Below are 23,885 nucleotides of genomic sequence, written 5' to 3' on the forward strand. Positions count from 1 at the left end.
CAAATTACCGTGTCTTCTAGACTGTGGTTCGATTAGGGATAAAATGATTCTGCATCTCGGTGATCCTCAGAAAGGGCGTAATAATGTACATGGTTGTAAATACTTAACTTTTGCTTTTTAACAAGCTTTTTAATGCGTTCCTGCAGCTGGGAACATTTGGCAACAAAGTTAACAACTTGAACTTCCCTGGTGAAGCAACTTTAAAGCTTCTAATTCATTAGTTCTAATCGAACATGCCTTGGAGTTGTTTTCCTGAAAAGTTAACAAGAAAACAGTCTTCCCATTGGAAGAACAAGATGAGGAGGGTGTATCTCATAGTATAGGTTTCTGATACTATGTCTTTTAGGAAACATTCTTTTTTTTCTTGTTTGTTCATTTTTGAATGGGGGATTTTTTTTTCCAGAAGTATTTAAATTTGTTTTGTAACTTTTCTGTAATGTGTGTTTATAACTGCAGATGAGTTTACAGGGGAAGCTATAGGTATTCAGTGTTGAATGTGTGCATGTTACGCTCTGTAACTATTGAAAACATCACTGTGGCAATAATGCTTACCTTTCCAGTCATTTTGAATACTTACTATTGACACTAAATTAGGTTTATATATTTACCTTTGTGGGAATGTTGGGATTTATTACAAAGTTCTTCAAATAAACCCATTAAAGAGAAAAATATTGTAAAACTCTTTTCTGTCTTTAAAATACTGACACTTTATATAAATGTAATATATTCTGTAAAGCTTTTGTCTCTTGTTGATGTAGTAAACCAATATATTATAGCCTCTAAAAAGCTATGTTGATTTAATGTAATTTTCCTTGATTCTGCTGTCTCTGACATTTTTCAGGATGTTGCTGGCAAGTATATGAGTTAAGCAGATACAGTTAAGAAGAGTCTTAGTTGCAAGTTCTTATTCAGCCTACAATTTTGGTTGCATTTGGGCTCACCTCAACTTCCTGGTAAACTGCTGGCCCTCTTCCCTCAATATGTCATGTCCGGGCTAGAAAGTTAAGGCAAATTTCAGTGCTAAATACTAAAGCATAAATACTATGATTCCATTGCGTTGATTGCTACTTATTTAGATGGATATTTAGTTTGTGATCTGTTCTCCAGGCCTTTAATTTTCTTTTTCAGTGTATTCGAAGGTATGTTAGAGCAGACCTAATGACAGGATCAGATTTATCTTTTCTTAAGGGTATGTACACGCATTATATAGAGTGATGAGGAAAGGCTGAGAAGAAATAGAATGCGTCTCAGATATGTGCATACAATCCTGACACAACAGGCTTTTATCTTTTAAAGGACAAACAGTATTGTATTAAAAATAGAAAATGCAGTTATCAATGTTGACTATTTTTATTGCTTTAAAAAAATTCAGAAAGTGTCAGGTTATCCTGGAGTTGCATTACTCATTGGTTATCTTCCTTATAAAATAGGGTAATATTAGTGTATTCTTTGCCAATTTATTGTATTTAAATTTTCATTCTTTTCTTCCTTCCAACAGTTTGCTAGAATTCACTTCCAGATGACCTTATGTGGCTGTGCTCCTTAGACTTAAAAAAAAAAAAAAAAATTATCATTTTTCTTGTTAATAGATTACCTGTTCATAGAAAACTTTTTTTGTAGATTTCCCTCCCTCCACCCCCCAGCTAATAGTTTAACATGTTTTGACCTGCAGATTTGAATATTTGTTAGTCACAGTTGAGTATTTTTGCTTGTGGTAGAGATTGCTAGGAAAAATATATTTTTGAGTTAGTTACAACAAAGTTACATGTAAGGAAGTGTTTCTTTGTATGATCTGCTACATCTTAAATGTAAACCATATAGACAGGTCTTAAGAAGTTCTTTTCCGAACATTCATGTGCTGCTGATGTATCAGTCTCACTAACTGTGTGGTACTTCATTTGGCAGTTCAAAGAAGGACTTTGACACGCATCCACACTTTCAGTATTCATGTACCATTTGTAGGTTAAGGATCTGTGCTGTGTTACTCTCTTGCAGCACCATTAGATGAACATTTAAAAAAAAAAAAAGCTGCTGAAAATCATTGCAATGGTATAGGTCCTTGTTCTTTTATTTCTTGCTTGAATTGCTTGGGAGACTTTCCCTGTGCAATGGAATGGAAAAGGTGACTGAGAAGGTTCCTTGTAGCTGTATTCTGAAATTGCAAGATCAGGATTTTAACATGGTATATTAGTGTAATCTTACACATCAGGAAGCACATTTGATTTCTTGTCTTTTGTCTGCAGCTATTGTTGCAATCTGTCTGGTTCTCCATCTTGCTGTAATAACCCCTATGTGAGATTTCAGGCAAGAGAAACAGGCTTGTATGTATTTCCAGTGCCACAACTATTTTAACTGTTTTTCTGTGCAAGTGTGGTAAGTGACCGACCTGAAAAATGCAGAGCCTCTCACTATTCAAGGAAAGCCTTTGCCACTCTTCTTCATAACCTACTGTTTCAAGTTACGGGAGCAATTTTTGTATACCTTTGAAGGGACTGATAGGAATAATCTTTGTCTAGCAAATCAAGATTGTGTGACGCTTTTATCTTCAGCCCTAAGCTTTGCAGGATTCGGCTGGCTGTTCGAACCTGATTTTTAGCTTGTGGCAAAAGCCACAAGGCCAAAGTAAATTAAGAGGTTTTTTTTTTCTATTACCTTTGAAAAGAAATTAATGGGGAGATGCTCACAATCCTTTTCACACTGTGTGAGCAAAGTGTTTCTGTTATGTGCTTACTAATGCTTTAATTTCTAAAGCTGCAAGAATTTTTCTTTTTTTCAAAAGTGGAAGTGGAGTTCTTAAAATTATGGCAGTCTGTGCTACGTAATCTGTTCTTCAACCACTTGCTCTGGTAGTCTAATTTACTAATTTGAAAGCACGTAAGCGAAATTTTGCTCTATCACTGCAAGGAGTTTTCTTTATCCATTGATTTGGAATGTTGTGTAAGACTTTTCTGTCCTTTGTATGTATTGCATCTTGCTTTGGGGCAAGGACAAGGAAAGATCTCTTCCTGTCGGGTTTTTTTCCTTCCTTGCTTAAGAGTGGTAACATAAACCACTGCTGTTTCCATGTAGTTTGTCTATGAACTGCAATACTAAAGCTGGGTTTTGATGGATGAGTGAAATAAATTATAGTCTTATGAAAGACAACTCTATTGTTGTCAAGTTAAAACTTTCCCTCTTCATTGTTTTGCTGACACAATATAGGCATAGCTCTTAGAAAATGAAATTTTAAACTGGCCGTGTTGTACTTAACATTTTTTAAAACATAATAGGCTGTCTCAGAACAGTGCACTAGATTTTTTTTTTAATACTTGAAAAGTGGGTTTAACAGTATATAAACCTGCAGAGTGGGAGTGGGGTCCCTTTCTTCAAAACATTCAACAGCTATGTAGTCTTCTGAATATTGCCGAAAGTATTTAACGTGCTTAACAGAAAAAGGGCTTATGAAGAATTTTCCATATGTAGTATGTACTAAGCCTATCTCCTGTAGAAGACAGCCTAGATTCTTTGCTGAGTGTGGGAAGCTGTTACCTTTCCATTGTTCCTTTCATATCTTGGTGGTACAAGCCCTGGTGGGGAGGAGTTGCTTAAGCTGGGATGGCTGTTGAAAAAATGCATATGGAATGATGTTTTGAGAAGTAGCATATACCATTGGGTTGACCTGAAAGGTGTGTGTAGGCAGGATGTTGCAGCTGAGCGGATATTGTGGTAGAAGTAGGTGTGCCTTGCACTCTTGGTGCTCCATGTGCTCCTTCAGTTGGGGTACTCTTGATTTAGATATTATCAGACCTGAAAAGCTTGTGTACTGTAACTCAAGAGGAAATAATAAGAATTTGTAATTATTTTTACCAATAAGAGACTGCATAAAGGGGAAGGATAGGGAAGTGGGCATGTTCTTTGGTTGGTAGGGGTATGTGAATGTCTGTATATGAGGTGGAAAAAAAGAGATGTGAAAGACAGAAATTGCTTGTAACATGACTTAGAGTGCTTTTGTTCCTGACTTTACTGCCTTTCCTTACTTTGGTGCCCTGAATGAATGAATGTGGGGTTTTGTAGTTGTTTTTTTTTAGTTGCAGTTCACTGAGAAAGATGGGAGAGATGTGTGTGGGTGTGTTGGAGGAGAGGTGAATGTGCACCTGAGGGGAAAAAAGCCAAACCAAAATAACAAAACAAATAAAATGCCAAAAAAACAAAACTACCAGCAAACAGCCCCAAAACCTTGAACAGGAAGTCCCAGTTAGAACACTTCTCTTCATGTTAATCTTGAAATTTTAATTTTAACTGCTGATAGTTATTAATACAATAATATCAAAATTGTTTTGTACAGTGTTGTTCTGCTGAATTTTTTTGCAGGCAAAAGAATACCTTGTTTATCTCTCTCAAAGAGAAAGTCCTATTTTCTTGCATTTGCTGGTTTTTGTTCCTTTTGTTAATTTGGACGTTAAATTAATTGTTGACTTGGAGTAAAATTACTAGAATTATTGGACATTTGTTAGTGAGGTAAGGTGTACCTTTCAAGCTAAGGACATCACAGTAAACCATCATCAAGATTTGTGAGATGTTTGTGAAAGTGAAGTAGCAGCAAAGAAGCAGCCGAGGAAATTCCATGTAGCCTTATCCCTGTTCCCTGATGCTCTTTTCTGTGTCCCCTTCCCCATATTCTCTTTTCTGGCATTTGTGCTGAGTGGGAGGAACAGGACATAAAGGGGGTGCCCCAAAGCCACAGTTTAAGGGGTGTATTCTGTTTCTATCTTGGGTGTATTTGGGGAGCAATGGGCAGCAGCCAGCTAGGCAGGGCACGATTTCTACTGCCGCTTCTGTGTATCTTCTGCTTGCCCTCTTCCTCTGCCTGTCCTCTTCCTCCCCCTGCCCAAGCTCAGCTGAACGTGGTGGAAGAGCAACTGCAGTTGCTGCATCAGCCTGACAAGCAGGACTATGCTTCCCCTTCCTAAAGGAACCTAAATGCACTGGTGATAGGCAAGACAATCACGGCAATGAACTGTGCGGGGTAAGAGTGGGGAAAAGGCTGGCTTTTCTAGGGATTTATGTCAGCAGGCACTACATGGACTGTGGGGATGACCAAGCAGCATCCTGTGCATAGGGCCTTTCAACAGAGTTATGACTAGTTTCAGGGAATTAGCTAGATATTGGAGGATGCTGAGAACATTTGTTGAAATGGAAGCCTAAGGAGTGTGAGAGGGTAGACAGGATGAGTTTTTTTAACTAATTTGCTTGTAACCTGGAGTGCTTATGTGGGGTTTTTTTTTTTGAGGTATGGTAATTTCTGACTGTTACAGTTGCGAAGCACATGACAGATTTTAGATGTTACAGGTGTTTAGGACAGGCCATATTAAAAGCATGTGTATGTATTTTTATATGTCTACTTAGACATGTTTACACGTATAATAGCTTTCTGCCATCCCAAATAGAAACAGCAAAGACTTTCTGCCCTTGGCTTCTGCAGCTTTCAGAGGCATGGTGGCAGACTCCTAATGTTGCAGTTTAAAATTACTTGGCTTACTCCTAAGTACAAACAGAAAGTGTGGTAGATGTCTTTTCAGCTCTCCAAATGACAGTAAACCAAAAGTATAGGCTGCTGGAAATGAAGGTCTTCAGTACCTTTGTGGAAAAGGTCAAAGACAAATGAAAATGTGAGGTTCTTTGTTCCAAGATGTGTATGAGGAACCTTAAGATTAAAGCAGTTTTCAGCTCAAGCAGTTTTCTCTACCCCAGGTCACTTGTTTTTATGCCTCTCCCCACTTGTGCCAACACAACTGTTTGCAGCTGTGTGAAGAACTGGGTAAGTGACCTGACCTACTTTAAATTACCCAGGTCTCTTGATCTGGTTTAGACAGTGCAGCAACTGAAGGTCTAACTGTAACCAGAGCAAGAAATTGTATCAGAGCAGTACCTCTCAAATTGTGAAAGATGCACCACTGAAGCAGATGTAGAGCAAAGCATTCCTGTCCCTCAAACATATAACAGTTATTTACTATTATCAGGTGCCAAAAGATTTCATGATTAAAAGGAGATGGGGTCTAAGAAAGGTTGAGAATGAGTGACTCAGAGCTAAGTGAGGATTCTATTTCAAATCTAAATTAATTTTTTTTTATGTAAAACCACTTTATTAATGTCCTTCCTTTTCCCTGCTGCCCCCACCGAAAAAAAAAAAAACAAAACCAAACTTGAAGTTGTTAGAGTGTGTAGTCCTGGTCTGGATTTGACAGTTTGAGGCATAACACTGTAGACTGACTAGATTCGAATTAATGACTTCAAAAAGAGAATTTGACTGGAATCTGCAAATTTTAATTAAAACCCACTACTGGTAGATTAATTTTTGATTTAAACATGATTTAAAACTATGTTAAACCATGTGGTGATGTATCACGCAGGGAAAGTGTTCCTTTCAGTTTATTTTCTGCTTCAGATTAGTTTTTATGAGGATAAGCATGGCTTGACCTGCTGTATAGCTAATGAGAGGCATTTGAAATAAAATGGAGCAATCCATTAAGACATGTGGAACGTGTTGCACTATTGCAGAGAAGTGAGAACTTGACCAAGTTCATCTGTGTAGGCTGTAATGGAAAGTGTCACATTATCTTCAAATCCATGTGTGATAGCTATGCTCGTAATTCTTCTGTGGGTGTGAAATGAGAGTTGGACACCTCCAGAACAATTAAATGCATGAGGAAAGCATTGTGGTTGTGCTTGCCACTGTTCTACCTACTGCTTTTTTGATTGAAAGTTTGCTGTGTGCTGTGAAAAGAATTTACATGTGCGGGAGTGTTTCTGACAAATACATGCCTAATTTTGTTTATAGTAATAACAAAGACATTACACAAAGGATGATCTCTATCCTAATTATTATTTAGTGATACATGTGGTCTTGTAGTAGAGCTGTAACTTATAATAGGAGTTCTGGGTTACAATTAGACATTGCAACAGTTTCTTTATAGGTATCTTACTCATAGACTGGATGGAATAAATTTTCAAGAAATTTGGAGAAAATACGCTGGTTTAACAGGAAATAGCTTGAATCAAAGCTGAACCTGATTTTTCAGTAGCCTCTTTTTCTACATACTGTAAGAGCAAATAACTGCTGTAGCATAATTGCCTTTTTCTGACTATTACTAATGATATTTCTTACAGCAGTAGTGTTCAAGGACCATATTTGACTGGGATCTTGTGATTTGCTTTCCGTGCAGATATGTGGCACAAAAGAGGGGGATTTACAATTTTAAGTGGGTTTTTTTGTGTGTGTGGTGTGTTTGTTTTTTGTTTTTAGAGAGTCTTGTTTATGCTTTGGAGAGTGTCTGTTTCAGAAAACAGATGCTTAGCTCTTATTAAAAAAACTTCTGCTTGTTTTTCTTTCTACAGGAGATGATAACAGAGCCCACTCCCTTACGTTGCAGGAAGCTCAGCAATCCTGACATCTTTTCATCTGCTGGGAAAACCAAGCTCCATCGTCAGCTAAGTCAAGATGACTGCAAGCTACGAAGAGGTAGTTTGGCAAGTTCTTTGTCAGGTATGCCATTTTGTAAAGACCATGTGACAATTCATTAGTATTAAAGATGCAGTATTACTTGTTGGCATAACAGTTGTAATAAAGAAATGACTTATCAGTATCTTCTTAAACTTAGAGGTCACCTCTTGTTGGGAAGGCATAAAAAATTTTATGTAAGAGAAAGATGCAAAAAGAAATATCGGTAGAAAAGAGTTGAAAAGAGAGACTGGATTTGGAGTGAAAGTCTATGTATTACCCAGAGTGAAAAGTTAGAAGCTAAGACTTAATGTGCAAAGTTAAAAGAAGGGAGCTGTGGAACTTTAGGCAACACAGTGATGCTTTCTTACCTCTTTTACTTTTAAGGTCAGCGCTGACTGTAAGCTTGCTTGCTTTGCCGTATTGTTTCTTACTGGGAAGCTGACTTTTATATCAGGTTCAAATTATTATTCAGTTTCTTTTTGGCTTCAAAAGCACTGTAGGCATTTGTGATTCAAAGCAAAAATCTTGATTACTAACTAGGTGGTTTTTCAGTTTGTATAAAATTTGTTTTTTTTCTTGTGAACACAGTCTTCAGCCTGTCAGAGAATTTAGGTTGTCAACTGTAGAACCATGGAGTGAGCATAGTCTTAGCAATTAGCCAAAAAACAGAGGACCAAGCTCAGTAGTTTACTTTCTCAAAGACTTTATATGTGGGCTAGGGGATGGTTTCACAATTGTTTGAAGCTGGTATCAAAGTCTGTGATGCTGGTGCCAGAATATATAGAGCTGTATGATCAGTCTAGAATGAAATAGCTGATCTGCCTGAATACCACTGTTGTTCTGTGGGGTTAACTTGCAAGCCATTTCCTCCCTAATTAGGCTGACTTTGGCCATTTGCATGTTAGTGCAAGAACAAGAAGGGTTGGAAGCTCTCAGGTGGGAGGGGAAGAAGAAGAGGGTGAAACCATCCATTTTGGCAGCAGCGTGGGCTTGACTTACATGGTTGTGAAAATACATCCAGTCCCTCCATCCTTTATCAGGGGAACATAAATACTTTAATGTTTGAGGTGCTAGGTGTAATAGAATTAAATTAGTAGTAGAGTATGCACATTTTATTTTGGCTTGGCCTTGTCTTAATGTTTTATTTGTAATAAGCAGCTTGTTTCTGAAAAATGGAAACATTCATAACATTTTGCTCTCATGTAAGTTTTGTTCTCTAAGACAGGTTAATTGCTAGAGGAGAACAGAAATTTATTAACTACACTGCTGTTGGCTGATGACAATGGCCAAAGATAGTACTGTAGTTTGGTTTTTGGTGGTGTGTGTGTGGTTTTTTTTTTTTCCTTGAGTAGAAGTAATCAAAGAAAAGTAAATAGGAGGAAGCAGGAAAACCAGAGTTGTTCGTTTCTTTTTTAAAAATACTTTTTCTGTTTGGAGATAAGTCTTGTAAATTTTCTGTTCTGAAATGATAACGTTCTCCAGAACTTGTTGCTCCATCTTAATGACTTTTCAGTCTACTATAGCCTGATTCAGGAAGGGGGAAAGAGCCCAGCAAGATCAGTTTGACCCAACTGGATAAAGAAAATGTAGATGTTTAGATATATATTTTAGATGTGGGTGTTTAGAATGTACATAGGACTTGAGGCATGGCAGGGAAAGGCTTTCACTTCAAGCTCCATCCCCAAAATAATTCCACCTTATTTTTGCAACAGAAGCAAGTAAGTTTAAAGAGTATAAATGGTTGTGCATGCAAACTGGTTGGCTTAGATTTGACTCTTGATGGAATTCTGTCTTCCTGGATTCAGACTTTGTGGAACTAAAAGGAGATATTGATAGCTATACCTTACAGAGATTTAAATAATGTTGTTCTTGCTCTCAAGCACTGGTGTTTTGAACTGTTAGATAATTATATGATTTGAATTGCTATTATAGGATATCTTTGTTAGTGCTTTGCTGAGGTAAATACAGCGGTGTACACTTCTATAGTTTTAGATCTCTGCAGATGAGTCATTGCATTTACGCATAATCTTGAAAATGAGCAAATCATGACAAATCATGTCCACAGCTGTAAGCAGCTTGAGTGGGACTGGGAATAAAGGTACTAACATACTGTGTCTCTGTTTGATAGCCAAAGTTGAGCCTCTTCATCTCTTATACACTTTGACTCATTCTATTAATGTGTACTTGGCCCATTGCTCGTTAACTTTCACAGAAAATTAACATAAACAGCTTTAAAAAAAAAAGACACCACTCCCTGCTTCCCCAGCATCATGTGACAGTCTTCCAAATAATGTAGCTGCTTTTATGTAATTAATGTAATATTTCACATCTAATTTTAAGGTGAAGTTGAATTTGTATAATAGCTTGCTGTCTCTGAGAAAAAAGTATTTCTCTACAGTATATGTGATTAAAGATGTACACTTTTTCCTGCTACTTATTGCAACAAATGTCTCAGTCCCCTGTGATTCCTGTTGTAGTATCTGAGCATGTAATAATCTGTTGAATGCAACTATCTTCATCACACTTGGAAGGGGGTGTGTGTCATTTAGTCTCACAGTCCTTATTTTAAGGAAAAGAGGTGTTACTCCCATTTTGCAGATGCTGAAACTGAAGTACAGAGGTTGACTGACCAAAGTTATAGAGGAAGTAATCTGGAAGCTAATAATGGAACCCAGATTTACAGACTTTTTCACTTATGTGTTTTTAACCACAAGACTTATCTTTCCTCTCTTTTTTGTGAATGACATAAAAGGAAACTGTCAAGCTTGATGGAGTCAAAATATGAGCTACTTTGACTCTGGTTCTTTCTCATTGTGGAAATCTAGTGCTTGACATTTTTCAAAAATGAGTGTTATATGGATTAGGAAAAAATGTATTGAGCAGATCCTTTTAAATGATTTCTCTATTTCCTTCAGTAAAGTACAATAGTCTGAACTTGTTGAGGTAGGAACCACTCTTTTCACTGTTTGTGTATGCAGCATGGGGGATTAGCATCTACACTAATTGATCAGATACAAGGGAGACTTGGGAAAGCTACAGAATGTTTTGCTTTTAAGATAATATGATATAGCTGAAGAGTAAAATATTTAGACAGAAAATATCCATCCATGGTTCAAAGCAAAACAATGTTTAAACATACACAGCTGCATGAAATCTACTGCTGAATGTTCCAATGGTAGGAGAAAGTGAGGAGGTCTAGATGGCTAAGCTATTTAGAAGAAGTAGTATTTTACAATTATGAATGCATTTTCATAAGATTTTTTAAATTATACTTAAGACATTTTGCAATATTAACATTGCCTCTCTATAGGGCAATAAATTGTTTAATTGGCAGCAAACACTGTTTCCTTTTTAAGCTGTGTGAAGTATAGAAAGGTATAAAGTGATAGAAGTCTGTTTCTACAAGGTTTTGGATTTACCCCTACCTTATAATGTAAACTAGATTTTTTTGGAAATACTTAGTTATCACATAATGAATTCACAGGTAGTGTGCTCTTACAAGTTCTAACCTACCAAAACCTTTAAATTGCTTTTTTTTTTTTATTAAATTCTTGTTCTCCACATGCAGTATTTGTTTTCAGCATTGTATTTGGAACTTGCAAACTTGTTTAAAAACCAGCTGATAGTATTTTGGTTTTGTTTTTAAAGGAAAACAGCTACTCCCCTTATCAAATAGTGTCCACAGTGGAGTGGGACAGACGATATGGCAGCCACCTGGAGATACCTCAAACCTGGTCCGCATGAGAAATCAGTCTCTAGGACAATCTGCTCCTTCACTTACTGCTGGTTTGGTGAGTGAGTCTGGGAATACTCATGACGATTTCGTGCTATACATGAAAAGTGGTGTGACCCTGTGCTTTAGTTTTTACCTTGCTTTCCCTGCTCCTGCTCAGTGAATGCAGCATTTTGTTCCTGTGAGCCCTTTATAGGGTAGAGGGTGAATTAGGAGGAGAATATGTTCATCCTGCTTTTGACAAAAAGCAGGAAAAAAATGTGTGTGTGAAGAATAATTTATTTTTGGGGACACTCCTTCTCAGTGTTACTGGAAGTCTAGGGAGAGGTGAGCGTGGGAACTTGACCATTTAAAACAAGTTTAATTAGGGAATAGCTTTCTGAGTAGCTGCCTCTGCCTGTTTCCCTAGAGAATAGCTAGGGGGATGAAGCTGAAGGGCTAACTGTCCAAGGAATTGAAGAGCTGGGACTGACATCTGCTCTTCTGTGTGGTTTCTGTCAAAAGGTTTTGGTAAAGTGAACATATTTTTGAAGAATGTTGCATCTGTTAAATTAGCATTTCCTAAGAAGAGAGTATTCTGTAGGGGGGGAAACTCAGATGCCTATAGTCAAGACTGAATTGTGCAAACCAAAAGAAACATATGTTTTGTTTGTAGATGTTTCTTATTACCTCTAAATATCTAAAATCACTGAAGTGCAAGGAGAAGAAAAATGTGAGAGTCGGAAAAGACAGTTACTTGTGAGCAGTCATATATGCAACAGAATTTGTTGCTAAATACTAGACTAAAAGCAAAGCTAGAAGCTTTTTTTGCCAAACTTCCATAGAGTTGCCTGTATAACAAGTTTTACTCAAATGAGGAAATTTTGGTATGCACTACTTTACCCAGTTACTTGCAGCTATTTTTATTACATTGTAAGACTGTTTAGAAGCAATGACCCCTTAAGTAAAAGGATGTACCTTGGATATAGCCCTTAGATGGTTAGCCCTTAAAATTTTTCTTGGGATCCTAGATAGTTTGACACCACCAGGCTATGAAAAGAAACTTAAATCTTTAAAGTTCAAAAAGCCATGCACTTGTGTTACCACTAATTTTGATTTCACAATGAAGTATTTGTAGTCTTAGCATTTTCAGACATGCTACTATATTTAAATTCTTCTGATATGATTTAATTGTATTGTGTCTTAGTTTGGTGCCTGTTCAGTGTTTGCCTTAAATTTCTATTCTTAGCAGTGGTTATAATTTGACTATATTAGCAGAAAGGGAAAATGCTCATGTGAACTTGGCATTTAAGTATTTATCTGATGGGGAATAAAAAAAGTAATATGTTAAAATGTAGGCCTGTTCTCTAGAGGCAGGCAAATGCCTTGAAGCTTCATAGCTTAAGTTAGTGAATATAACTGGGCTTTGAAACAAAGTATTAGTTCTCAGTTATTTCATTTGGAATATTAGTTTGTTGCTTAACAGCTGTGTACAATTCAGCTAGCTGCAGATGTGTTTGCGTGTTACAATTCTGCATATTACTAATATGATGTATTTTCAGTTTGTCATGGCAGTGTTTGTGCTGTCTATCAAATGTGATCAATAAAAAACACAATGCCAATAACTTATTTTAAAATAATAATTTAAATTTTTCTGCTTTCTAATTCAAGCAGAGAAATTCAGCTATAAATCCAGTATTTGTCCCTCTGTGATGGTGTTAGATACTGAAGTATATGGTCACTTTCCCATCTCTGTATACTTTATGGTGGGCTGTATGTTAATTACAGTTGCAGTTAATTAAGCCTAGAATTAAGAATTTTTATATGAAGTGGGCTTCTAAAGCAATAACTAAAGACCTGGTCACAAGATGAACACCTAATTAAATGCATTCCATCCTGGGATCTTAGAGCTAGTTACGTGTTTGCAGCTGTTCTAATATGCTTGTGGTATTGAAATAAGTTTCACAAATTAGAATAGCAAGAGGTCTCTTGCCAGTATAATTAATCTCCTTTGAAGAATAGCTCTATTAAGAGATGAGTAGTTCAGTAATGCAGAGTGTCATTTTAATATGCCAGCCTTGATTGCTAGAGCATTTAATTCTTTTATTATTTGTTATAATACAATAGATGGATAGCTAGGGAGAAGTGGGAGTGTGGTATAGGAAAGCCAGAATACTCAAAGCTATGTGCATTGTTTCTGCTCCCTCTTTTTGGCACTGTAGGTACCAGTGGATTTTCCTTTGCTAAATTCCTTATTGGCATTCAGTAATGTGTTTTTTTTACTTTCTAACCACTACTAATCCTACAGTTTGTTTGCTGTGCTTAAATTGCATTCTTTTCAACTTTGAAAGTATTTGCAAAGCAAAAAGATAAATTAACAATAGCAGATCTCTAGTAATTAGTTTGCAGCTTCTGAAACAAGACTGATAGCTAGGCTACTTATCAGCAACAACTCCAGAACTGGAAATACATAACATTCTAACATGCTAAACTACATAAGCACTACTTATTGTTAGACAGAATCTTTCAGCTTGTACGTGTGTGATAGCCTGGATTAATGTGTCTGCATAGCAGTTGCCACTAGATCCTTAACCTGAGAAAGAAGCCAGGGCAGACTGAATGCTGAGTGCTGTCATCGTTGAATGATAGATGTTGATCTGATCTGTGCCTTCTAAATATATGTGAGGATTTCAGAGGATGACCTTTGGTTCATCATATACTCTTAAGACTTAAGACGGATGGCTCTGATCCTAGTAGATTGAATTCCAGTGAGGAGCGTCCTATGTAAGACTTTTAAATCCCTAATATAGTCAAGGAAGTAATAAAAGAAAAAAGACATAAAGCGTCATTATGGGCATCTCAGTGGTGTCTTCTGCTCTCAAAATCCAAATACAGTAAAAACTGGGGGTGCAGGGATTGTGCATAGAGTGTGTGTATAAGGAACAGAAGGATAATAATGTGGAAAATCTCTTATGACTTAATTTGGGCATTTATTTATCTGAAATCTCAACCTGCAGGCACCCTGTCATAAAAAGAGTTAGAACTTGGACTGTGTTTTGAAGGCAGCTGATGTGAATGATCAGGAATACAGATACGTTCCCTTATGAAGAAAGGCATGAAGAGCATCAGGGTTTGTTAATTTTAGAAAGGAAAAAGAGCTTATGAAGAGCAGGTTGTGATTGTTGTAGAGGAGGTGGACTGGGAGTGTCATTCTTGCAAATATTTATTTTGAAAGAACTCAATGTGAATGAAATTGATTGCCAGAAGCAATGCCGTAAGGTGGTAATATTCTGGGGCTGGAGCATTTATGGGTGAGCAAGGGATGATTTTCCCCTCATGTATATTGTTAAGGACAGGTTGCTCAACTGGAGCACTACACTAATGCTGAATATGTATTTGCATTTGTGGAGAGGAGTTTTTTGTGTGTGTGTCCCACGCCCTCACCCCCCATAGAGAACATTGCAAGCACTGTCTCCAGTGTTTTGTGAAAGAAACATCTGACAGTGTGCTACCCATTAATTAGGACTACCTCTTAAATGCATTGCTCACCATCTAATGCCTGGAAAAGTTTGAGATGTTCCAAGAATAAGAAATCATGTATGTTCCTTCTGCCAACCGTGGTGAAGGGAAAACATTTGAAGAAGCCTGTCAGTGGAAAATTAGATACTTTTGTGAAGGAGATTTTGAACCTTTATTTTTGATATCTTTTTTTTATATTTACAAACTTCAGTTTTCTGAAGTGCTCCCAGTACTGAACTGAAACTTGCTGTACTCCTTGATCTGAAAAACTGAACATAATTTTTGAAAATGAGGTTGAGGATTCTAGCTGGGTGGTTGCAGTTCTCTCTTTAGTGTAAACTTTCTTCCTTATATTCTGTACCTCATGGTATGTGGTCAGAGCCATTTTTTTATCTTCAGAGATGAAGTCTGCTGACTGAGGGGTTACTGCTCTGTTAATCCTCTGATGCCGGACTTGCAAGATTTCCTTGGAGGGTCAGTCTTTTCTTCAGAGAATAATTTCAAATGACTTACAGTTTTACATTTACTTTGTAAGGTAATGGTTAAAACAAAATGAGACAATTGTGTGTTCTTTCCTGTTGTAGAGTGTGCCAGATAGTTCATCTTTCCCTGGTCTTGTTCTAGAAGAAGTGGTTAAAAAAAAAAAAAAGCCTCTCAGATTTTGAATAATGATCTGGAGGATAGAAAGGCTCAAATGCGAAGACTTGAAATTACTAGCAAGCTGAAGAACTTCCTGTGTTGAATAACACTGAGCCAGTGACACTGCCTGTTCAGCCTGATTTATTCTGAACGTTTAGTTCCCCAAAGCTGTGCGGATTAGGCAATACTGAGTGGAATGGGGAAAACGGTCATCCTTGTGATGGTGGGTCCTCGGCTCTGCAAAGAAGCATGTGTTGGAAACCTGGTAATTGAGACAGACTTCACGCTGCAGCATGTTATCTTTGATGTCCAAGTGGGGTATGCTTTTTAGATGTTGATTTTCTAAATTTTTACTCTTTTGGTTTTTTTACTTAGTTTTAGATATATTAGGAATAGAATAATTTGTACCTAACATATATACTTTCTGTGATAGTGTACTTGCCTGTGCAGGTTGCTCTTTCTGCTCTTCTCTACAAAAGGATGTGCTTCAAGTCTGTGTCCTTCTTGGCTACCAGGAAGAGTGGCTAATTGGCTACAGGTTTGGGGGTGAGACAACTTAGGTAATTCCCTTTAAATTCATGTGGAAGCTAAATCCAATGGCAAGTGTTTGCAAAGCCTGCAGGGGAGTTGGTGGTGCTGGTCTGCCATCTGCTGGTGGCCTGGGGCGGCTGACAGAAATAGTTCACTCCAGGGTCCAAGGAAGCTCTTGTAAAACGTTTTTAGAGATCCTGGTAAATTGTTAGTGATTTTACAGCACAGGCGCGTTATTTCTGGGATCACGTTCCACAGTAATTACTTGCTAATAACCTGGCCTTTTTTTTTTTTTAGCTGGAGTATGAATTAGCTTCATGTTTTAATACTGCACCATGGTTTGCAACATTCTTTTTCCGGCAACAGAGAGATGAGGGTTGGGATAGTTATGAAGAAACTATGAATTTTTTTTATAAATTATTATTTGGAGCTAATTATATAAATCAATGTTTATAATTTTGGGGTCAGAAGCTGTGTTGTCTAATTGTGTTTTGGACTATGGCCTGCTAGGTGGTGCTGGAGTACCAGAGGTCTTAGTATAGTGAATTGTGTTTCAACACAAAATGACGCCATTGCTACAGGGTCAATCTAAAGAAGAGCTAGAGGTGTTTTCCTGTAGACTATACCTAAAGGAGACCTTAATTCTGTGTTGATTGTCAATTCAGTACAGAAATTAACAATTCAAAAGGCCTGATGAAGTGCAGTGGAACCAGAAGTTCAAGCTTCTTTATACTCTGCTTCAAAACCTCTCCTAGTTATAAAATAAAATTCGATCTCTGGGTCTCTTACTTAGTCCCTAATGCTTTAATGTATTTACTGTTCATTATTTAGGATCTCCACTTTACACAGGCATCTGGGTAGTGGCTGTTAACCTCACTGTGATGAGGTCTTGGAAGGAATAGAGTTTGGCGTGACTAGCAGGTATCTGACTAGCAAATTAAACATTAGTTTGCAAAGCACAATAGCTGATCTTCCACTGCACTGTCCACCTTTCTGCTTGATAAGTATGCTGGCGGTGAGGTGAGTGCATAGAGCTTAGACTTCTGCCTCCTCACAAAAGAATTAGATGTAATCTCTTTTTATTGAAAAATACAATACTAGTTGGGGGACAAATCATTAATGCCGGTTGTGCATAGAGCTACCTCCTGCTGATTGACTGGGTACTTATTGCAGAAGCAGACGTTTGAATCTGATGAGAACTTAATTTACATTTGTGTGTTCTGAAACATGCAGCTGCTCTTTTCCCAAAATGTTTTGTCATAGATAACCTTACTTTTAGTTTGTATTTTAGGTTTTAACATGTTGACTATTTAAATGTTTCTAATACAGCTGAAAATACTTTTGTCTAAAATAATAGCCGATGAAGACCATAAATTGTTTTAGGGAGTAGAGAACTTTCAATACTTGACTGTACAAGTAGAATTTCATGTTTTTATATTGTTAGAAAAGCAGAAGATAGCAGAAACTATGGTTGTATGAATGAATGGATTTTATTACTGTATGAAGGCATGGAAATTGCATTTTAAAATAGCAGTTGTAATTGTAATAACCTGAGATGGCAAGTAAGTGGATTTCCATATTAAGCCTGTGTGAAATCTAAGTTTATGCATACTGATTAAAAATTTGCATTTACTTATGCTGCAAAGTCTATGGGTGAATCTTTGAGAGTTTGGGTATGTTACCGATTTTGGAAGATGTGGCTATAAGGAGATAGATAGAAGATGAGTGTTGCTTGAAGAACGAAAGTAGTGTCCAAGTTTGCATTTGTTTGAAGGGACTGGGTTTGAGGAGGCGGTAGGGGAGCAAGTTCTAGACAGAGGGTTGAACATACCGTGAGCTGGATGATAAAACTTGAAAGTAAGATCATGGAATTTGGATCTGGTAATGTGGTACAATGAAGAACAGACCTTTGCAAAGAAGTATATGATATTGTAAGCAAACTGCAGAAGAGCTTCTTTGCCTGTATTTAAGTATTCTGAGCATTGGGCAGTGTTTAGAGTGCTTGCAGAGACTTAACCTTTGTCACAGCTTTAAGGTATCTCTGGTAGGAAAACTAAAATGCATATACTATAATTCTGTGTGTTTTCATGATAGATTCAGGACACATGCTTCACAGTGGCATTCAAAACTGGTAGTCCCAATAGGTTTTTCACTAGTAAACTTCATTCTGAATAATTAACATGTATCTGTGTAAAGAACAGCAAATAATTGTGATTAATTCTGTACTAAAGTATATTTAATATATAGTGCATATTACTTAAACACGGTCAGCATCTTTTTACTCACTTCAGTTTAAGTGAATTGCATTTTGGAGTGGACTCATTGGCTCAAAGGAGATTTTCATACTTGAAAGAAAATTTGAACACCCTTCTGTGTAACCTGAGGCTTGTCATCGTAGGAAATATGAATTCATAAAAACCTGCCTTGTGATAATTGTTAGGCACTAGACTGTCAGTTTGAATGATTGCAGTTCTCATTATCTTCAGACGCTGCATGTTATTTTTTTGTCTATGAATATGTTGAATTGATTTTTGGCACATGCAGTCAGTTCTGTTCCTGACAGCAGCACCATTGTAGGTGTAAAGTGAGAAATGCTGTAGCGTTCATGGAAAATTAGCTTTTTTGCTTGGGGAGCTGTGGGGAACTTAAGATAAAATATAAAGAATTATTCAGACTTTCATGAACACATATTGTCACTCAGTGAGGCTTTGTTTCTTAAGAGTGTCATTCTGTGGTTCTTATTGACCTCTGTATAAAAACATACTGATGTAGACAATAAAAATTCTGGTTTTCAATTTAAAATACTCGAAAGTTGGCTGTTTTATTTTGGTCATTTTTGGCAGGTATTTACATAGAAAGGCAGTGTGAGATGTCCGCGTTTAGTATTTTAATATGGCTGCCTTCTGTGTCTGGTAACACTTCTGGTAACTGTTTCCTAGGATGTGATAATAGGAGGCTCAGTCTTTAAACATTAAATAGTTTGTTTGCCTAAGTTTCAAAATACTTTGTTCCAGTAATGCAAACTGTTTTGAGCTGTAGGACATGTATAAAAACCCCCCATAACTCTTGGACTAAGCAAAAGCTTTGGAGATGCTCTAGAAATCAGTAGCATAATCCTCCATGTTTGGCTGCTGTTTTTTGTTTGGTGTGTTTTCCTATACTCTATCATTTTGGTTTATCCAAGCCATGAAATGTGTCTTTCCAGCCATCCAAACAGTTTTGGCTCCAGACACAGTGAATGCTTATTTTACCACTTGGAGGAAAATGGGAATACAGTGGTTGATATGCTTCACCTCTAAACAGCTGCAGCTCAGAAACTTTCCTCATATTAACTCTTAAGTCCTTATTACCTTGAGATTACTAGAGGGGGAGAGGTGAAATCTCTTGGCAAAGAGAAGTGTAGCCTTGTTAAGTGAAACACGGTACTAAAGCCTGAGACTTATGCAACAGTCCTGATAGCTGAACTTTGATAAACTAAGATACAGAGAGGTTAAGTCATTTGGTCATCAGTAGAACTGGGAGTAAAGCATAGCTCATAGACTTTCTGTAAAGCTCAGTTTATTAATGCTTGGAAAACGTTTGAAGCTCAGATGGATGGTGCTGTGAAATAACTTACTCTTGCAGTCGCTGTATACAGTGTGCCTATGTCATTCTCTTATTTCTGATTGTGTTAAAGATATTTAGATTTTAAAGTCAATTGTTCAAAAGCCAGGGAATACCTTGATCTCTTGCCTGGCTTTGCTATATTATTATTGCTAACCCAAGCATTTCTGCAGGAATTGTGAGTTTTAAACTCTTCCGTAGTGGGAACTGCAGAGTCCTTGTGCTGTGAGAACATGAGGTATGAAGTCAGAATAACCGTTAGGTGAGCAAGCTTGGTTTAGAGTCAATATCTCTAGTTCTTCCCTTTGTGAATAGAGGCTAGGATAAATAATGGCCAGGCTGTTTCTTCAAAGCTTTGTTTATTATAGGAATAGATGAGAATTCTTGTATTGGTGGCATTTTGGATTGATCAGAATTTTTTTTCACCGAAAGCAGTTGTGTCCAACTAAGTATATACAGTGGGAAATTAGCTGAGAGGGTGCCTTATGTATACAAAACAAACCAGCTTACCAAAGCTGTTTTATTAGTAAATAGCGTGGAACAACTGACTGAGGTGCTGCTCGCTTTTGTTATTTATTGCAATGACCAAGTTTCCATTAAAAAAAAAAAAGATTCTGTGTTCATCACGAATATAAAACACTGTCATGTTGAGACTATAGTGCAAGTATGCAAAAATGTGTGTCAATGTGAACTTTAAGTTATTGGCAAGGGGAAAATGTTTATAATAGAGGATTGAAAGATGTGCAGGGTTTCAGATCTGTCATAAAAGGATGTGAAATGTAATTAACCTAAAATAACCTTTAAAATATTTTTGAGCCTGATAAATTAAATGAGCTGTTAAGATAACTTAATGAGAGATTTTAATTTCATATCTTAAATAATATCCTATTAAAATCCTCAAGATTTTGCTTTGTGATGGAATCCACTGAGACTTTTTATGATGATCTCATGATTCAGTAAAATTGTTAATATATTTGGTGCATATTTGATGGGTAAGGTCTAGGTTAATGGCAGCATTTGTTCTTTAAGTGCTTGAAGCCACAGAGCTCTAATGTGAAGATATGAATGTTCAAATCTTATTATTTTAATGTGGTCATACGATATAGTGACAGTAAAAGTAGTTATATGATGAACTCCTATGGCAGGGTTCATAATTTGTCCGTAAAACCAAATTATTATGTGACACTTGGAATTAAAATTCTCTTCCTTAGAGTTTAAATAAAACATGAAACTTCAGGTCTAACATGGTTTCTGTATTTGTCTTTACTTAAAAATAGAAATAAGTATTTGCATACCTTTAGTGTAGAGAATACTGCTATGTGATTTGTTTATACGAATGAAGTTACAGTGCATGCACTAAATTGTTCACACAAAGACCTCTAGTTAGATATTTTGTTACTATTTATTTCAAATAGTTAAGTCTGCAGAGGTACTTCTTGCAAATTTGCATCTTGAATTTTCTGAATATTGGTAATTGAACTAATTTAATGGATGAGCTGTTGCCAAGGAAAATACATAGTGTGTTTATCACAGTGTCAAGAATCCAAGGGTTGAAGACAAAGGTCAGAACGTTCATTACTGCTTGCATTTCATCGGTGTTGCTAACCTTGGTTGCCTGTTTGCAGCTTTGCATACTGTGTTGTCTCTAGTGTGAGCTAGTTCCCTTTTAAAATCCCTCCTGCCTGTTCTGATGTTCCTAAGCTCTCCTTTCCTTCCCATGCTCTCCCAGAAGTGTTTATCTTTCTCTATGGCTTCCCCATATCCCCAGAAAACAGGAAAAAAACCCTCTCCACAGGAAAAATTAGTTCTTATTACTTGATGAATTACTTGTGAATTTGGACTACTTTGTGCAGAAGTATACTTCTGCTGTGACCTCCTTAATCCCTCTCCACTGTAAATTCTTTGGGCTGTGGACTACTGGTTTGAAAATCATAGTGTGAAAGCTATAGAGTTGTGTCTTGTATTACAGTTTTACTGACTTTCAAAATTTGCACGTCCTTTTTTTACTGTACAGCTGCTTTTTCTGGTACAACCTTTATTTTTGTAGTATCGCCTTCTAAATGAATGGTGTTCTGAATCATGGGCTTTTGATCCACAAGCTCTTTGACTCTGCTTAAATGACAGTATGCAATGTAAAATTAAGTTTGTGGGTATTATTAAATATATTGACAATGATTTGTTTGGCTTTAAGTACATTTTTGTTGTTTTACCTTAAAATTCACTTATCAAATAATTTCTTTCAAAATAAAGTAAAATATAGTGTTATGAATTTAAAACACATGCATGCATTTCTTATCAAAGAAATCTTAAATCTTATTAGAACGAAATAGGCTAATGAAATAGAGAAGTTTGGCAAGATGAGCTAATGAGGTTTCTGAAAGAAAAGAGGAACAATTTGTAATATCGCGTACCTGCAGAACTATCTGAATTGAGAGGAAAAGTGCCATGTCAACGTTGTCAAATTATATTGACCAGGAATCAGCATCCATCCTGATTAAATTGACAGCTGTTTAAAGTGGTGCATTTGACAATGACATCTTTTTATTTTCTATATGATTACTTGCCTGCTGACATGTTTATTTTCTTCATGTAATTTACATACCGTGTTTAAAATGTTGCTGACTGAGGAATAGTTGAATTATACCAGACATAGAGTAGAAAGAAAATCAGACCACCTTATGGCTGGTATGAATATGTATGAATATCAGGTAATATCTACAAACAAAACAGTTGATTTATGTACCAACTTAATTCCAAGAGAGCACTCTAATAAATTGAATGGAATGTTTATATTTTTTTTTACACTAAAGGTTATTTAGAAATCAGTTACATATAGTTTAGATTTAAAAAGAAAAGGGCAGCAAATCTTTGTATAAATGAGAGGTGTTGAAAACCTTGGGGGACCCTGTTCCATGTGGATTATTTTCAGACAAATCTGTGGTGTCAACTTCCCTGGGAAAGTGTCAAGAATAGATTAAAACCCATTTAACTGGAGGGGTGCCTGGCCATTAAACTTGTCTCTACAATGGTGTGATAGATATCCCTTACTCTTCTAATTGCTGAATTCCTCTATTTTTACATAAGCAGAAGGTAAACTGCTGCTCTTCCCCCTGGCTTACTATAAATTGCAATAATTTCAAGGGAAAGGTATTGTGGTGCCTGACTTCTTCAAAGTACATTAATGATGCATGCCCTTCCATCTGCTACCTGATTTCTTTTTTTGTCCCATTATTAAGAAGGCTTTTATCATCAAGCTTTGCCTGTGTTGTATGAAATCTCCACCTGAGAATAGTCACGGACAACCATTAGTAATTGTTAGCTCCATTTTTCCTTGCACATCAGGAAACTTTTCCAGTAGTTTGGGGGTTCAAAAGTAGGTAAACACAATTTCACATTCTGGAGCAAGCAGTGAAAAGTTGACTAAACTCCATTTTGTGTTAAGTAAAATGGGTAAAGTTGATTTAACTCTATTTCACCTAAGCTACATAATTCAGCTTATCCTTTTTGTTACAAGCTTCTGTTTTGTGTTGAATCCCAAAGTTCAGAATAGTGGAAAGTGTATAATAATGTTCACTACCTGTAAGTATAATTATTACATTTTCTACAATATGTTTTACAGATAATTACTTTAATCCCATAAAATGCTCAAATTCTGACATGGCTCTGCTGAACACAGGCTGTCTCATTTACTTGCAGTTCTGTGTCCCAATATTGTGTCCTCAAAGTATATGGGAAAGGTTAAAGAGGTTGGGGTTGTGGCTGGGTGGTGCTGCATGTTTAAAGACCCTGCTCCCCACCCTGATTTGAAACAGACAAAGCATCAGTGAGTAGCACAGACCACCTCAGTGTTGAAACTTGGATCTAATTAAGAAGTAGTAATCTGGGGCCTGTATTACCCACTGTCTGATGAGGATAGGTAATGCTGACTGCAGTGTGCCGAGGAAGATCAGACACTGTAAGAAATGTTAGTGGGAGACTTCAGTTACTTATATGTTGACTGGACACATGCCACACGGGGACGTGATGAGAGTGAACTTTACGTGACTGTTTCATAAGAGAGATTAAGCTCTAGCAAAGAGCCCATGGGAGGAGAGGTGACGTTGCTTTTACCCTTAGCAGTGCTGAGTTCTGGTTCAAAATGTAAGTCAAAAATGCTGAATAATATTATATGCATGATTGTTCTGTTGACTCAGAATGGTCATATTCAGTAGCAATTCTTCTTGTGACAGCTACTTTTAAAAATTCAATTGATTGGCAGGTTCTTACCCCAGAAAGTTTTGCTGTTTCCTAGAGATAAATTTTTTAGAAATGTAGTTTGCAGGCAAGTTAAAAGCTCTGAACAATTTTAAGTCTGATGTCTACATGTTTACTTTATCAGCAGAGGCAGTAATTTAAACACCC

At 36.7% G+C, this 23,885-nt stretch overlaps 1 protein-coding gene across 1 annotated transcript in view; it reads left to right on the top strand.

Annotated features, from left to right (window-relative positions):
- The window catches only part of MAST2 (microtubule associated serine/threonine kinase 2), a 198,370-nt gene that overhangs the window by 14,972 nt on the left and 159,513 nt on the right, over positions 1-23,885 (top strand). The window contains exons 2-3 of the mRNA XM_059821971.1: positions 7,375-7,522; positions 11,129-11,271. Of these exons, the coding sequence (XP_059677954.1) occupies positions 7,375-7,522; positions 11,129-11,271 (291 nt within the window). The remainder of the gene's footprint in view (positions 1-7,374; positions 7,523-11,128; positions 11,272-23,885) is intronic.

Source organism: Gavia stellata, chromosome 10, assembly GCF_030936135.1.
Source record: "Gavia stellata isolate bGavSte3 chromosome 10, bGavSte3.hap2, whole genome shotgun sequence".
NCBI lineage: Eukaryota > Metazoa > Chordata > Aves > Gaviiformes > Gaviidae > Gavia > Gavia stellata.